Source organism: Pygocentrus nattereri, chromosome 16 (genome assembly GCF_015220715.1).
Source record: "Pygocentrus nattereri isolate fPygNat1 chromosome 16, fPygNat1.pri, whole genome shotgun sequence".
NCBI classification, from domain to species: Eukaryota; Metazoa; Chordata; class Actinopteri; order Characiformes; family Serrasalmidae; genus Pygocentrus; species Pygocentrus nattereri.
This window is the reverse complement of record NC_051226.1, coordinates 18,244,216-18,260,891: the sequence shown is the minus strand read 5'-3', so window position 1 is coordinate 18,260,891 and position 16,676 is coordinate 18,244,216. Positions and strand designations below refer to the sequence as shown.

At 37.4% G+C, this 16,676-nt stretch overlaps 3 protein-coding genes across 5 annotated transcripts in view; 1 reads left to right on the top strand and 2 right to left on the bottom strand.

Annotated features, from left to right (window-relative positions):
• The first annotated feature begins 140 nt into the window (after window positions 1-140).
• Window positions 141-3,268, top strand: sdf2 (stromal cell-derived factor 2). Its single transcript, XM_017698624.1, has 3 exons — window positions 141-422; window positions 1,359-1,555; window positions 1,689-3,268. Exons 1-3 carry the CDS (start codon window positions 242-244, stop codon window positions 1,983-1,985), a joined length of 675 nt encoding a protein of 224 aa, XP_017554113.1. The 5' UTR covers window positions 141-241; the 3' UTR covers window positions 1,986-3,268.
• A 177-nt stretch (window positions 3,269-3,445) lies between these two features.
• LOC108427985 (legumain-like) lies at window positions 3,446-8,949 on the bottom strand. 3 transcript variants are annotated; one of them, XM_017698620.2, is made up of 5 exons: window positions 8,791-8,949; window positions 7,172-7,306; window positions 6,177-6,347; window positions 6,005-6,072; window positions 3,446-5,782 (listed from the first exon to the last, which is right to left on the bottom strand). In XM_017698620.2, exons 2-5 carry the CDS (start codon window positions 7,295-7,297, stop codon window positions 5,695-5,697), a joined length of 453 nt encoding a protein of 150 aa, XP_017554109.1. In that variant the 5' UTR covers window positions 7,298-7,306; window positions 8,791-8,949; the 3' UTR covers window positions 3,446-5,694. The 3 variants fall into 3 exon arrangements, with proteins under 3 accessions (XP_017554109.1, XP_017554106.1, XP_017554107.1); XM_017698617.2 differs by having other exon boundaries at window positions 8,571-8,944; XM_017698618.2 differs by having other exon boundaries at window positions 8,640-8,943.
• Window positions 8,950-14,402: 5,453 nt separating this feature from the next.
• Window positions 14,403-16,676, bottom strand: part of caln2 (calneuron 2) — a 46,937-nt gene continuing 44,663 nt past the window's right edge. The window contains exons 5-6 of the mRNA XM_017698514.2: window positions 16,322-16,478; window positions 14,403-15,687 (exon numbers count right to left, since the gene is read on the bottom strand). Coding sequence (XP_017554003.1) covers window positions 15,560-15,687; window positions 16,322-16,478 — 285 coding nt within the window. The 3' untranslated portion in view covers window positions 14,403-15,559. The remainder of the gene's footprint in view (window positions 15,688-16,321; window positions 16,479-16,676) is intronic.

The following is a 16,676-nucleotide window of genomic DNA, read 5'->3' as shown; positions in this document are numbered from 1 at the left end:
TCGTGAGTAGTTTACGGTGAGGCCAGGCTAATCACAGTCCAAACGGTAGTGATTAAATTAGATTATACTACATGAAGTAGTAGCAAATGCATCCGAAATTTTAAGACGAAGTGAAGAGAGTGTGGAAGGGGCATGTCCCTGCGCACCGGTACTCCGAACCACGGGTGGGCGCTTTGCTCCAGCGGCGTGCTTCTTCTTCAGTCTTCTCTGTTAACGTAGCCCTGCGTTACTGTCTGGTATTATGGCAGCGGCTAACTGTATTCTTTCTTTGGCCTCTTTGTGCCTTTCGGTTTTATTGTCGTGTATGTGGAACTTCTCTCTGGGATCAGAAATAAGTTTCGTCACTTGTGGCTCGGTCGTCAAGCTACTTAACGTGAAGCACAACGTAAGACTACATTCTCACGATGTGCGATATGGTTCCGGTGAGTAACGCTCAGCTTTGGTCCCAAAGAGCTGGTCTGTCGAGTTTCTAGTTCCAGTCCTGCCCAAAACGCCCAAAACTCTGATTTATAATCGGACTTGGTGTCTTTCCTACTAGTTGAATACACTTGATATCATTTGTTTTCTCCTGCACTGTTAAAAAAGATGGTTCTTTAGTGGTTTAATGGTTCTATTTAGAACCGTAAGTTCTATAGGTTATAGAATCATTTCATGCTCAAATGGTTCTTCAGATTGCTGGGTAATATATTGTAGAACCTTTTTGAAAATCGTTCTGTATAGCACCAAAAAGGATTTTGTTATTTTTACGATGTAAAGCTTGTAAAAAAGTAGAACCTTTTTGGTGCTATATAGAACCATTTTAGAAAAGGTTCTATAAAGAGCCATATATAACACATTCTTCATCAGTCTAAAAGACCATATCACCATGCAAAGAAGACTTTAAGGATGAAGTGGAAAGCATTCACTTTACTAAAGAACTCTTAAAGAACCAAATCCCTGTAATCCTTCAACATTTATGTTTACCTGTCCATTTCCAGCCTTTAACAGGCTGTTTTTGTTACTGTGCCTTTGTATGGTTCTCTGTATAAGTAGTACGTGGTCTGATTGGCTGCATGGTATAGTGCCTCATTAATTATGCAGGGACACCCTTTAAACGTACACATAAGGAGGCATTTCTAACCTGCTGTTGACTGAATAAGCAGCTGTAAAGGTAAAGGTTTTTGTGGCATTTCTAAATGGCTTCAAAACAGATCATTTCTGGAGCTGAGCTTTCATATATTGGCTAGTGTGTACGGTACATTTTGAAATAGTGTACATCAACCTTTGCTTTTCTGCAATATGGCCATTTAACTCTGTCTTGTCTTTGGCCATCCTGAGCAGCTGTTACTGTATGAATACAAACTGTTTTTGTACCTCAGGTAGTGGCCAGCAGTCAGTGACTGGAGTGACCACAGTAGAGGACAGCAACAGTTACTGGAGTGTCCGGGGCACTATTGGAACAGCATGTCATCGAGGGACTCCTGTGAAATGTGGGCAAAACATAAGGCTCACACATGTTAACACAGGTCGAAATCTGCACAGTCACTACTTTGCATCTCCACTGTCATCCAACCAGGTTTGCACGCATACATCTGTTTTGCCCCTTCTTTCTTCAAACAGAACCAATGTAAATGATTCAGTTAGGTGTGAAGAGAGAATTTGCCTGTTGGAGAAAATGTGATATGCCATCAAACATCTCTATCATTTAGGAGGTCAGTGCCTTTGGAGAGGATGGCGAGGGTGACCATCTTGATGAGTGGACTGTACTTTGTGGAGGCTCTTTATGGCAGCGTGATGAGTCAGTGCGTTTCCGCCACACAGCCACAGAAGCTCTGCTCTCGGTAACGGGCGAGCAGTACGGCAGACCCATCCATGGCCAGAGAGAAGTACACGCCATGACCAGCTCCAGCCAACACAGCTACTGGAAAGCCATGGAGGGTATTTTTATGAAACCTAGTGAGACAGGACCCAGGGACTTCAGCAGCCCTCCACACACTGAGTTCTGAACGGTTTCTCTTCAGCAAGCCATTGCTCCGACAGCTCAGTATCTTTTTCAGTCGTTAAAGTTGTATTTCCATTCTAGAAATAATTTTGATCTGTTGCTGAATTTCCATTCATAAGATTGTACCTCATACCCGTTACACTTGAAATACAATGACTGCACTACAGTACGAAGAGAAGATGGATGCTCATGGCATAATTGTTTTGTACCACAAAAGACCCCCCCCCCAGTGGATTTGTATTTAAAGGGTCCATATCATGGAAAACACAAATTGCCCATCATGTTTTTAAAATAAAGATGTTCAAAGCAATATCTAAACATTGGTACATTTTAAAATTTTAACATTGATATATGGTTCATATCTGGAAGCTATGCTACAAAATATGAGAACCAGCTGATTTATATATCCACCTATTCAGTTACATATGTTTAGGCCCACCTATTCAGTTCATTAAAGTGAGTTAATTAAACCTTAGTGCTTCTGAATGGGTTGGAATTAGAACAATTTTTAAAAACTTAAATCAGTAATAAATGCACAGTAACAAAAACGGCCTATTCTAAGGGATAAAAAGGGGTTGATATTGGTCATGAAAAAATGAATTATGACCATTGTTTTATGGATAAAACTGAACAAATGTTATAAATGGACCTCAGGGAAAAATAAAATAAAAAGTAGGATATGGGCCCTTTAATTCTTCAAAAGCTTAGTAATCTGTTAATTACAGGTTATATCAACAGCAGTAACTAGCACAGTAGGTAATTAGGTTCTAAGATACCTTAGAAAAAGTTTTTAAATTAAATATTTCTGCAAAAGCACTGCCATCTCTTTGCTCTCCACATGTCAGGCAGTGTATCTTTTGCTGCTTGGAGTTTGGTTAATGAACACTGCCTTCATGTATAACAGGAACACCAGAATGACTGGGTTATGTTAAACATGCAGTATTATTTGTATGTTTGTGATACTACATTAACCTTCTTGATGAATGGTTTGCTGTAGTTGACAAAGATGTCTGACATTTAAGGTGTTTAAGTGATTAAGTGATTACTGGATGAAAGCAGTGTCCAGGTCCAGGTAATGTTACACCAGCTCACCCATCAGTATTCCAGTTCTCCTCTATTTGGCCATAATCCCTTTCTTCTTTATACAAACCATACAAATAAATCAGTTATGCATCCAACAACAGAGGTGTTTGGTTCAATTCACATGAACATAGATCTGCTTTCACTTCCCAAGTCTAGACAAAAAATAAACAAACAAACAAAAACCTTTTTTCTTGTGCCTCTAAAGCTGTCTTTGTAATTCTGTCTAGGTGTCATTCTCAGAGATTAGTGGTACATAAAATTACGTGAATGTATGCATGTATGTTTTTGTCACTCTAATTGGCTTGAGAGCAAATCAGTAATATTTGCCCATAAAATAGGGTCTTTTCTGTGATAAATTATTTAATAATAAGAAACAGATTATTCACGTAGTAATACAGTGTTTGACGTTTAATTCTTTACGCTGATCAAGGCAATGGAAAAGCAGTAGAACACTTAATTACAGATTTTCTGTAAAATGACTAATAGCTAATTCATTTGTAGAAACACATCTTATATTTCCAAAAATGTACATCAAAGCCCAAAACACTGCAGACTATGTTTTCTAAGTAATAGAGTTGACTTTCTAAACTCCCTTACAAGACACCCAAAATCTTTTCAAATACAAACATGCAAATCAGTTGGTACATTGTTATGCAGTAACAAGGTCATTTGGTTTTAGAAATAGACTCAAAAATATTAAACTCAATAAAATGAATGTAAATGAAAGTCCATAATGAATCAGTATCACTGACAGTAGTGTTTAGCTGTAAATCACTGTAAAGCCTTGATCTATGTGAATTTAACAACAAAAAAGGAAAAGAAAGTCCCAGTCTTTCCTCATTCAGGGCCAGAATGCCTCCCAGCTACCTGAGCATTTATTCCCAAACCTGCAAAAGGACTTCATGTGTCAATGCTAAGAAATATGCCTTAGAATTCCAGGCTTTCAACTTGACTGTAATGAGTTTGATTGGGATTACCACTGGTCCCATATGCTCATGAAAGTTTTTTCCTCATTGACAGACATGCAGCTTACATGACCACTTAAGTGAGAAAAACTGTTTGTAATCAATATCAGATTATTACAGGAATTTCCTCATTATAAACCAGTTTTATAACACAGGCAGGGCTGTTTTCCTGCTGTAAGCAGTATAAATGGTTGCTTAGGGCCCACAAAGCACCAGGAGACTGTGATTATGTACTTTTTAGCATATTCAGTATCTTAATATTCAATGTCTGTAGCAAAATTACAGCGAGTTAAGAGATTTAGCTATTTTTCTCCAAAATGAATTAGGCATAGATTTGTTTCTTACATAAAGAGAATATAAGTGGGTGGGGTGCCCCCAAGTGTTCAAAAACAACCCCGATCCCTTGCTATATGTCACAAATGATGTCATAAAGTATTTATTTTAATATGTCTATGCTGTATTTTTGCATGATGGCATTACGACATGAATATATATTTTAATTAAAATAATCTTTGCATTAAGATAGACTGGAAATCGTTCTGCAGAATATTAATTACATATATTTACATAACATTTATTATATACCTATTATTATATAACTGCTGACAGCAGTAACCCAGGGAGGCAGGTGGCACAAGGTGCTTAGAGGTGACTGAAAACTTTGCTGTGAACTTCCAACTGAACCCATATATTGCTAAGCAATGGACAGAGGATGACTCCTAGCATTCAGTCCTTCCTCACTAGAAATATCACCAATTCCCCTTCATGACATGAGCGCCCAATGGCACTGCAGGGTAACTACATATTATGATAGGATTTTCATTTAACTGCACTGCATTTAACACTTACATTTCAAATGTAGAAGGATACAGCTTGGTGTTGCAGTATTACCAGAGAATTTGTAGAGAGATTGGTTGAGAGATTTGTAGAGATCTGGGTTTCTCAAATGCTAGAGTCCAAAATGAATGGGTTGATATGGAGCATTTGAGCAAAATCATAGTTTACAAATGCTTAAACATTTTTAATGTAAAAGAATGCAATCATTTCCTGAACACAGAACAGCATAAAACATTTTAACAATGCTGTTATGTTTTTAAGAGCTTTTAAACTCGAGTTATAAGAATTTAAAACTGCGCCCCAATGACTGCCAATGAGTTGCTCCGCTTGCCAATCAAACATCACTCTGTAGCAGTAATGCCAAGCCTCCTGCCCGCCCGCCCAAAACCCGTTTGCTAAAGAAAAGGCCAATATATAGGTGAGATTTCTTTGTTTTTTTTTAGTGAAATACATCCTTCAACTTTCTAAAAGAAACGTTCTGGGTAAGTGATTAGAAACTTTTTGCTATTTGTTTGTTAGCCGTTGAGAGCCATTTACTCCCATTCATTGAGGACTCCCACGCAGGTGCCCTCTGCTGTTTAGCAGTCCTGTTTTTGATATAACAGGAGGAATAGGAAGGGGCCAGATGCCTCATAAACCGGCTCTGGTATTACTGCACTCTGCGGTATCAGGTGGGCATAAATGGATTACAATGAAGCAATTAATTAACTGGCTTTTGAATATGGTTTGCATGAAAAATAACAATGAAGAAAACTCCACAAGAGAAGCAAGCATATAGCAGTTCCAGTAAAAAAAACAGAGACAGAGATCTTATGTTTGCAGTTAATTTCATTCATTCTCAGTGTTGGGGGATGCAGTACCTTCCACCCTTTCTTTCTTCGGGTTAATGTTCACTTCATCAATTGCAGCCTTAATACTGTGAAAATGAAAAGGAACGAAAAGGAAAATGTTAGTATTTTTTGTGTTAGGACCTGATGAAAAATACTAGAGTGGTGATAAGCAAATTAACTCTTATTTTAAGGCCATGTTTTAAAGAGCTAACAGTCAAGAGATTGATCAGGGTTCATCTCTCCCCTGAATACAGAATTGTATGATTCTCACTTTCTTTTATATGTTATAAGAGACCACAGGACATTACCGTTCCACTGGAACCTTCTTCTCAATTAGGTTTGCAAAGACATACAGATGTTGTAGTGCAGTTTGATACTGGGGAAAAAAAAATCAGCAAATAAAGAAACTCTTTCCACAAATGACAATAAAACAAGTATGCTGAGGAAATATACACCTATTACTATGGGTTAGATTCCCACCTTTGGATCATGCCAGTTAAAGCCTTTCTTTCTGAAGTATTCAACAACCTCCTTATATGTCTTGCTGCTATGGGCAGAGCTCTTTCCTTTCATTACTTGTTGAGCTTCTTCAGGAGAATCTGTGCACTTTTCCACAATTTGGTTCATAGCGTCTCTGACTATTTCTCTCGCCTCAGGAAAAAACATACAAAACACAAATGATTAGAGTGAAAACCACTGGAGAACTGTAATCATGAGAGCCAAGCCATTAGTTGACAAAAATGAAGGAAAACACCTCTATGTTGAAGTTAATTTCTGCTATTTCCCCATGGAATTCTAGATGCATGTTAATGCTAAGCTAACACTGACTTACATTAAAATCTTTGGTACTTCTAGATTAAGAGCAGACATTTGAAGCTTCTAAAAAGACATCACATATGGTTTATTTAAAACTTTTGACAGACATATCAACATACAGTCATATGCAAAAGTTTGGGCACCCCTGATCAAATTAAATGTTTTAGTGATTTTCTGAGTGATATACCCAGACATCCCCTACAGAGGACACACTTTTAATGCACAATTGGCTGAATTTAACAGTGTAGCCAGTGTAAAAATTATGGCACATTTTCTGCATTATTTCCAATGTAAAATCAGCATATAAATATAAATTGTGCACTAAAATAGTAAATTGTGTGCTGAAAATGCCATATTTAAGTTGGCTCCCTGTAGAGGTTAAATTATTTTCACATAGAAAATCAACAAAATTGAATGTGATCATGGGTGTTCAGACTTTTGCTTGCAGACTTAACCCTAAACTAAAAAGTACACATATGTATTTTTTTATTTCACAGAAACAGGCCCATGAGGCCCCTACTGGTGAAAACACCACTCAAGTGTTTGAATCATGGCCAGTGCCTTGTGCTGAGTTATCCCAACAGGTTTTCAGGTAATAAATATTTAATAATTTGTGTATTTATTCATTAAAACCTTGATACAGCTAAAAAAAACAATACCTGTATGAGTTCATCTAGTTCCTTCTCAAATCTTGCTTTATCCTCTGGGCTTCTTGCAGAAAGAATCTTTTTTTGTAAAATTGCCACAGGGACGTCGTGGCTGGCAACACAGTCTTTAGGCTCCATAGCTGCTGGCTGAGGGAAATACCAAGTGTTTCAAATACGAATAGTTGATTTTCTTCTGTTATTTCATCCACACTTTTTTGCAGAGATCAAGATAGCTGTAATAAGGACTAAGGAGCCACTTGAAAATTGAGGCTGTTCTTTTCCCTCCATGGTTATGCTATTGGCCTTTTCGGCTTATGTACAACTGACTCAGGAAAATCTATTGAAAGCTATTTTCCAAACTGTGAGCTGCTGACATGCATTCACCCACCAACTGGTTTATCAGGGCAGCCCTATAGCCCTAGACGATAGTTTTACTATTTGAAAAGGGGGTTGAGTGTTCAGTTTAATGGACAACTGGCTTATAATCTATGTGTTGAGACCCAAGAGTAAGCCCTCTGTCTCGTGCTGCTGGGTTGTCATGCTCTGATTCATCCATGTTAAAGGTTGCTGAGTCTTATGGCAGCAGCTGTCACTGCACTGCCTTTTTGATTTCTCTACAACCAGACATAGTTCAATGTGCAGTCCAACACCCAGTGTTCTCACCTGGGTCATTACTTGTCTGGGGAAGCTGCAGGTATCACTGGTGATTCTTTTTTTTATCATGAGGGCAGCATTTCAAACAAAATAACCACAGAGCTAAGAAATCATGAAGTCTCTTATGAAAAATAACTAAAGCAATTTCTGTACAGGAACTCCAGCGTTCAGAGGGCCTCGACCAGCACAGATTTACAATAGGATGACCAGTAGCCTGGGCTAGATATTTAAAAAGGCACATAATAATGAGCCCATGAACCCTGCAGAGGTTCAGGGCCCAGGACTTACTAAATCATTTCTACAGGATTTCTATAAGAATCTTATAGTAAATCAATAAAATTACTGTAGTTTACTACAGCATAAGTACTATATAAAAGAAATATTACACTTTACTATTCAATACCAGCAATACCGAAGCTAAGTAGCTTTGAAACTACTACATTATCACTGTTGGCCTACACACTGTTTCAGTACTGGTATTATTGTTGCGATGCTCTATTACAATAAGACAGCACTGCAGGAATATTACGCAGTGAAACTATTACTATTACAGAGATATTATGCAAAACCATATCTTATAATTTCATATTGTATTGTTATAGATCTTTTTTTGTAAGGTAGCAGCCAAACAATACCATCTATTTGGTGATAACATAAGTCAAACATCCCACACAGGTGGATAAAGCCCAGAGTTACTTCCAAGCAGGAAGTACCCGTTTTCGAGAAGTAACAGGCTAGGAATTAGCATCGGGCATACCTTATGCTCCAGTTCCCACAGGAATATCAAAATCCATGTGTAAGTGTGTACCGCGTTTGTAAAGAGTACCTTCATCGTGCTGGAACGGGGGAGCAAGGCTGTTCTTCTCAATTCAGCTCTATAAAGCAGTAGTTAGCTAAACTCATCTGACAGCCTAGGCGAACACGGCTACCACAGCTAGCTGTGACTTTCCGCACGTTCCACAGCGACTGTATCCTACCTCAGTGCGAAATCCGAGCGTTTTGTGTTTGCTTTGGATGTTCAGAGAGAAACTGAAAGTGTCTGAACTCTCTCGGCGATAGGACGGTGCCTACGGCGGGCGACTTCCATCCACAGAGGCGCTGTGTTTCTATGCACCCGCACTCCGGCCCCGCCCCCTTTTCAGGATTGGCCAGTACAGATCACGAGCGGTTCGCTGAAAACCAAGGGCCACAATGAAAATTTGCCATTGCTAAATCTGCTGTAAAGATTTGTTTACACCAAAAACAGTACAAGGACACCAGAAATAGAAAGCGAGAGAAAAATATTAATCACAGCACTCACAATCTTTTCAAAAAGAAGAGATGTCACATAGTCATTTTCATGTACGTTGTAAACACGCTTACGTGCGTACACAGTCACAGTAGTCCATCACGTGAGCTTTTCTGGTTTAAAGCCTCTTTCTGATTAAATGTCCTGAGGGTGGGAGGAAGTGCTAAAAGAAGAAAAAAACTACAAAATCGATGTTTGTGGTGGATTTTTTGGGCTGGAGGGTCTTTTTTCCATTTTTTTTTTCATTTGCTGATGAATGAGAAGGAAGGCAAAATGGAAGTTTAACTGCAGCCATATGACTGTCTTCAAACTGTCTATTCTATCGACAGGAATGGCATGCCAGACAAGGGAGACAAGCTAAAGCTAAATCTACCAGTTTAGCTTATTTTTTCTGGCTAAAAGGGTAAACTTGTCTCTGGCATCCATTTTGAGCGAAATATCAATAATCACTGTTTTCTTTTGTGCAAGAATCAGCTTTTATTAAGAAATACCAGGATCTGAAGTATCGACAGTGGTCCACCCAACCCTATTAAACATCATGTGAAAATTGAAAACCATGCTAAATAAGACAAATATCAATCTAGTTAAATTACTACCGTGTGCCCTCTGTTTGAGGAAGTCATAAGTAAACGTGAATTATATTGGGATTATACAGCAAAATTGATAATTCTAACAATTTCTTTAACTTTCTAACTTTAATTAATAGGAAACCTTAAATCTTTGCATGAACCAGAGTACTCTATACTGCGACTTATACAAGATATTTATTTTCACATTCATTTAATATACAAATAACAAGTTATTCATGTTTTCTTACATTTTTATTTGTTTATTTATTTCTATTCAAAAATTATATTGCTATAAGTTCACTGTCAATCCATACCCCGCATGCAAAGTATATACTGTTTTGCATATCCATGACCCTTCTTTCTATACTTCATAAAAATATGTACATAAAAACCTCAATAACTTCACTTGGCATGCTAAAGAGAGGATTCTGGATTGAGAGCAAATTAAACTCTATTGACTTTTTTCCAGATTAAAAAAATATCAAAGTAATATAAACATAGAAATAAAAAAAAAAAAAACATACACAAAATAGTAACCGCAGTAAAGAAAGATGGTCATGCAATCAAAAAAATATATAGTCAAATAAAGACATTACAATTTACAAATAAAGACATTACAAAAAAAGTTTACAAATTTTGTGATTGAAGATAGTGATAGAAATATGTAGATGAGTGGCATAATGTTGAAACAGACTATTGCACATGGGGGTCTGGTGATTCTGTCCACTATTTAGCCTGCATGTCAATTAACAGGAAATTAAGATAGATAAAATGGTTAAGTGAATTAAACATTTCAAAAATTGCATATTTGTGGTAATATGTTTTGCACTTCAATTAGTAGGTTGATGTAGATTAATAATTAATCAATAATCATTTGCATTTATGCAGTTTTAATACACACACACGCACACATGCACACACTTTTAATAGTTGCTGTTGAGTGTAGGATCTGTTACTCTTTAAAAGGGAATTCCACCAATATTTTCAAAATTTCTGCGTAATTCAGTCATTGAGATGTAGACAAAGTCATTCAGTGGTTTGATGCGAAATTATTGCCCTTTTTTAAAGTGGATGACAGGAATTAGGGGTCAAGACAAACATCTTGACATGTTTATTATGTGTGAAAGACAAATTTAGCTATTTTGCTTTACAGTGCCTACATATATCCCTATGCCATCCATCTTTAAAAAATAAATGTTATTGTCATTGTATTATCTAAAAACTATTGTGAAACATTGTTTCCAGCATTAGGCAGTGTATTCATTTCTGTGAAGGAGCTTTTTTCAGACATCTGGTTCCTATTACTACAACTGTGAACAATTCACAGTGTGTGTTTTTGTTCCAGAATGGCACATTTCACAAACAAACCCACTCAGAATGACTTTGTTTACATCTTCATGGTTGAATTATGTGGAACATTTGAAATACTGGTGGAATCCCCCTTTTACAGTATCTATATTGCAGAAGAGGATAGGCTCACTAGATGGAGCCACTGACCAGATTTTTAACACTGATATGCAGATTTAACAGTGTATACAACTCTGCAAAGCACTTTAAAGTAATCCAGCAAGCACCTGTAATGAGCAATTTATATTATTACATATAATAATATATATAATGTAATATATATTATTACATTTTCTTCAAAATATATAGACATGTCCTCTCTTTCATTTTGTTTTTGCTAGATAAAACTCTGAGAGATGACGTGTGGACATTGTGTAATCAGCTCATAGCCTTATTTTTATAAATCCAACAAACCCAGTGCTTTACATATAATTGTAGGAACAGTGTTTGGACATGCAGGGACAACATAGTCAGGTACACACCCTTTAGACAGTTCTCCTACATGGAGTTATATACATAAACATGCATGCAATAGGCTACATGAGAAAACATGACTTAGCTACAGTAATACACAGAAACAGAGTGAACAGGCGAAGGGAACTCTGATGTAGGCTATAGACACATCTAAATAGATATGAACTGTTATATTTACATTACAGATTGGGGTTACATACAGTAACATAAGATGAAAAGATGAAGTTAAAGGAAAACTCCAGCATTTTTCAAAATAATCTCTGTCTGCCACATTTATAGCACTTATTTATACACTTTGGTTAAAAGAAACCAATGGGCAGTTGCTCTTCTATGAACAGTGTCTTTTCTGTTCTTTTCTATTCTGCATCAAATTCCACAGCAATTAACCAAATGCTACATATGTAGCAAATGTAGATTAGGTTGAAAAACACTGGAGTACTTCTTTAAGAGACAGACTGATTTATTTCAGGTGCACTAGAGCACTGAATGCTGCATTCGCTGAGCCTGAGAGTGAATTGAAGTGATAATCAAAAGTGGACCAAAAAGTCCAATAACTCATTATAGATACTTCTGCAGAAGTTAGTCACTGTACTGTTATTCAGACAATATTTATAGACTTTGAGAAGACCTCAATACTCATTTTTAATCAGCAAAAATGATTACGTCACCCCTTGTTTATCTGGCGTGTCTTTAAGTTGTTCCAAATGTGAAATTACTTAAATGAACAATTTTTGTGATAGGGGACGTATTATTAGCATTTAATCTGTGTACATTCCAGTATACAGTGCATCCCAGTGACATCATATTATTGTTTATATATATATCTATCTTGTTTTTGGCAAAAAAAATAAAATAAAAGCAAAATGAAAGCTGGCATTTCTTTTTTTTCCTTTGTTATAAATTTTGATGGTGCAAAAACAAAATGCATACCCTATCACAATGTATGTGTATCGTTGCACCCCTTATTAATATATATATCTTTATATATCAATGCCGTCAGATCAAAACATCATATCTCCACTCTCAATGACTTTGTTTATATTTGTTTACATTTGATGTTATTAATTAAAATTAATAACATCCTAAATGGAGATCTCTCTCTCTCTTTCTCTCTTTCTCTCTCTCTCTCTCTCACTCTCTCTCTCTCTCTTTCTCTCTCACTCTCTCTCTCTCTCTATATATATATATATGTATAAATGTATAATAATGTATAAAGTAGGGGTGGGGGGAAAATTGATTCTTAGATACATCGCAATGCAGACATGGACAATTCTGAATCGATTCATAAATGTCAAAAATCGATTTTCTAAATTCTAATTGATAGCGTGATGTTGACGGAACGCAAAAGCCGGAACTTTGAAAAGTGCGGAAGTATAGTGCTCAGAGGTGTGCACACAACTTAGTGTTTGACAGTTTCTCGTTGCAGATTAAACACATCAGTAAACCAGCTGGAGTGATTATAAATGCAAATAAGTCTATTGGTTGTCTTAAATCTTTCTCTTTGCCTTTTTGTTAGCTACTAGCTAGGTGAACTAGCAGTTATAGACTATATAGTTATGTGTTCCTGTCCGGTTGTAGTTGCTGCCAACCAGCGAACCATTGAGCAAACGATTTCAGAGCTTCCAGCCAACTCAGAAAAGAACAAAGCAAACTACAAACTCTACCGCAACTTTTATTGCCAAGGATTTGCATTCATTCTCAATTTTTGGGCACCAGGGCTTCTGCGCTATGCTGAGATATGGCATCCTGTCTCAAAGATATTTTACTGACACTGTGACCCCCCCACTCTCTACAAGGAGACCAAAACTAGTTATAGAGTCACTGAAGAAAACGGGTAGAATAGCTGTAGTCTGCTGTGCGGATGTTAACTGCCACAGGATCTTATGTCTCCATAACTGCGCATTTTATTGTAGATGAGTGGTAGCCAGCGTTTCATGCACTCCAAACAAGAGCAGTGAATGAGAGCCATTACAAATACTTTGCTTTAAAAGTACAAATCCTCACACAGTGAGAAAAAAAAAAAAAAAGATGCATCGATAATCATTTTATAATCGCATTGAAATGGAATCAAATTATGAGGTGCCTAGAGGTTCCCACCCCTAATATATATATATACATATATAGAGAGAGAGAGAGATTTTAGCTGTTTACCACAGCATATTGGAGTGAAATTGAATAATGAACAAAAGCTGCAAAGTATAGTGTTAGCTTGAATTTGTGGTTATTTACATCCAAATCAGGTAAATGGTATAGGGGTTATAATCATCTTCATACACAACAATCTCCCCTCGCACCACCACCATTTTTAGGGGCTCAAATGTAATTGGACAAACTAAATAACTGATCTAATAAATTCTCATTTTAATGATTATGAATGGTTATTGTTATTGGGCTGCCTTGTCCATCTGCACTGTGAAGGGCTGTCCAATGGGTTTTAAAGTATTTGGCTAAAACTGAGCAGATAAGTCTGAATTCATCCTGCTGCTTTTGTCAGTAGTCAGTTCATCAATAAGCAAATCAGATATTTGGTACAGTTTTAGAAAGGGACCCACTCTGACTGGCAGCCATACATGTCTACACCATAACACTACCTCCACCATGCTTGAAAGACGAGATGGTATGCTTTGGATCATGAGCAGTTTCTTCGCTTCTCCATGCTCTTCTCTTCCCATTACTCTGGTACAAGATGATTGACTTTGTCTCACCTGTCCATAATATGTTGCTTCAGAACTGTACAGATTTTTTCAATTGTTTTGTTGCAAACTACAGTCAAGGCTTCCTGTTTTAAGGCTTTCTGGTCATGTGGTAAATCCTGTGTATTTACTCTGGTGAAGTCTCTTGATTGCTGACTGTGACACAGATACGCCACCTCCTGTACAATGTTCTTGATCTGGCCAGCTGTTATTAAGAAATTCTTCTTTACCAGTGAAAGAATTCTTGTGTCATCCACCACAGCTATCTCTCTGATGTTTTTTTTTTTATTTACACCCTCAAAATGGCTTGCTTAATTTACAGCTCATTGGACTTCTCATTAAGAGTTAGCAGCAACAGATTCCAAATGCAAATGCCACAATTAAAATCACTTTAAAACATTTTATCTGCTTACTTGTAAGTGAACAACACACACCTGGCTATAGAACATCTTAGCCAATCATCTAATTATTTTGAGCCCCTAAAGGTGAGATTATGTATGACAATGGTTGTGATTCCTACACTGTTTACCTGATATCTACACTGTTCACCTGAGATCCACAAATTAAAATGGCATGCCTGCACTTTGAGCTCATATTCATTATTTGATGGTTATTTCAACTCTAGTACACTGCTGTGGACTGCTGAAATGAAAATAACTTTGTTGATGTCCAAATATGTCAGAATTGTTACTATACATTCACGAAGCCTTCAAATGTTAAACAAAATGCCCATTTGTTATTCAGTGTGCTTTGATACAGGTTATGTGACTCCTCTCTAAGTTTATTCTCGCTTCCATTCAATAAGGACAAAATACACAAGCATGCGCGTGCGTGAACAGAAAATGAATTTAATTCAATGGGAGATGTTCGTGGGTATCCGCTGGCAATCAGTCTCCTCCTCATTAGTCGTAGCTCAGATGGTGTGGAGTCTGATATCATCCGGACAGATGTCTTTGCTTTCACAGCTTGTGGAGACAAATGAACACACAAATGCAGGTAAAGGGACCCTGGGTCTTATTGCATTAAAGGGACACCAGGGAAGAGCCCTTGTGTCTCTCTGGCAGAGAGATAAAGGGAGGGTAAACACCTCTTAGTGTAGTTTCATTAGGTTGTCAGTGTGGGTCTTTTGTTACATCCAAGTAGTGGCTCCAGTAGAGCTGAAAAAGTGGTATTTCATCCATGCTTGAAACCTGGATGCAAAGAAGTCTTAAGAGTTTTACCACACAGTTAAATCCAAAGACTTCTTCAAGCCTGATTGCAAATGGGTATCAATATATTTCTTTGCAGTTTGCCTTGTATGTGGCTAGATGTTGTTTGCCATATGAAGGTTAAATGGAGCTCAGGTAAGAGTACTCAAAGTTCACAGTGGGTGGGGCTACTCCATGCCATTACGCAACATCTGATTAGCTGCAATTAGCATGACGCTGATAATGAAGGCCATCGCAAAAGCGCAGATGAGGCTCTTGCGGACACATGTCTGCCGATTCTTCTTTTTAGAATGCACTGATGGAGTCACATAGAAGAGAAGGAAAATATAAACAAATGTAAAGCTGCAAGCAGATATTGAAACAGACTTTAAAACAGAGAATTGCACATTGTGAAGGGAGCACAGAGTATGCATAAGCATAAGCCGTCCACACAGAGAAAGCGATCAGGCAGGGCCGTCTGTCGCTGTGCATAATGAGCCTTTGAATGTGTAGAACAATGAGTTGGAGGACACAATACACATGGCTCCACTGTACAGTCTCAATGGACTCAATAAACATCACAGTTTGAGTACAATAACCATTTTCCCTCTCGCCCTTTCTTGTGGTCACTCAAATACATTACTACAGCTGAGTTAACAACATGTAGTGAGATACTCATCCCATTTCCACCCTTGCATTTTAACTGTTCAATGGCAAACTAATGCAAATTCAGACTTAATTATGGGAGACTGCTTCGACAATAGACCATATTCGACATAAAATCATTGTTGTAACAACATCTAATTTCTATAAAAAGTGCCAATTTGTGACATTTCATGTAATAATTTGCATTCTTTGTGCATTTTATTTTAAAGCCATTGCCAAGAGTTGAACCACAATCAGTCAGTAAAGCAGCAGTAGCTGATCTTCTGCCAGGCATTAGCGCTTACCTCCCTCAAATTCAGTCTGGCAGTTTCCTGAGTTCTCCTTTAGGCTTTCCTCTTCATTCACAATGATATTTTCAATGTCCTTCATGGTTAGATGGTCCCGAAAAGCATGGAAGAGGACTTGTTTCAGCTCCTCCAGAGACATCTGCTGCATGTCAAACTGTAGGGAGCAAACACAAGTGTACAATATTACAACACTTTACAGCCAGGTGCCCTTTTTTCTGTGAAGAGGTAAACCAGTTCTGAGAATGGAAACAATATGCTGTTATATACCAAGCCCTGCTGCTTTAGAGCACTGAACTCACTTATAAAATTCAACTAAATCCAGTCAAGTCAGATTTTATTATGCAATATGACA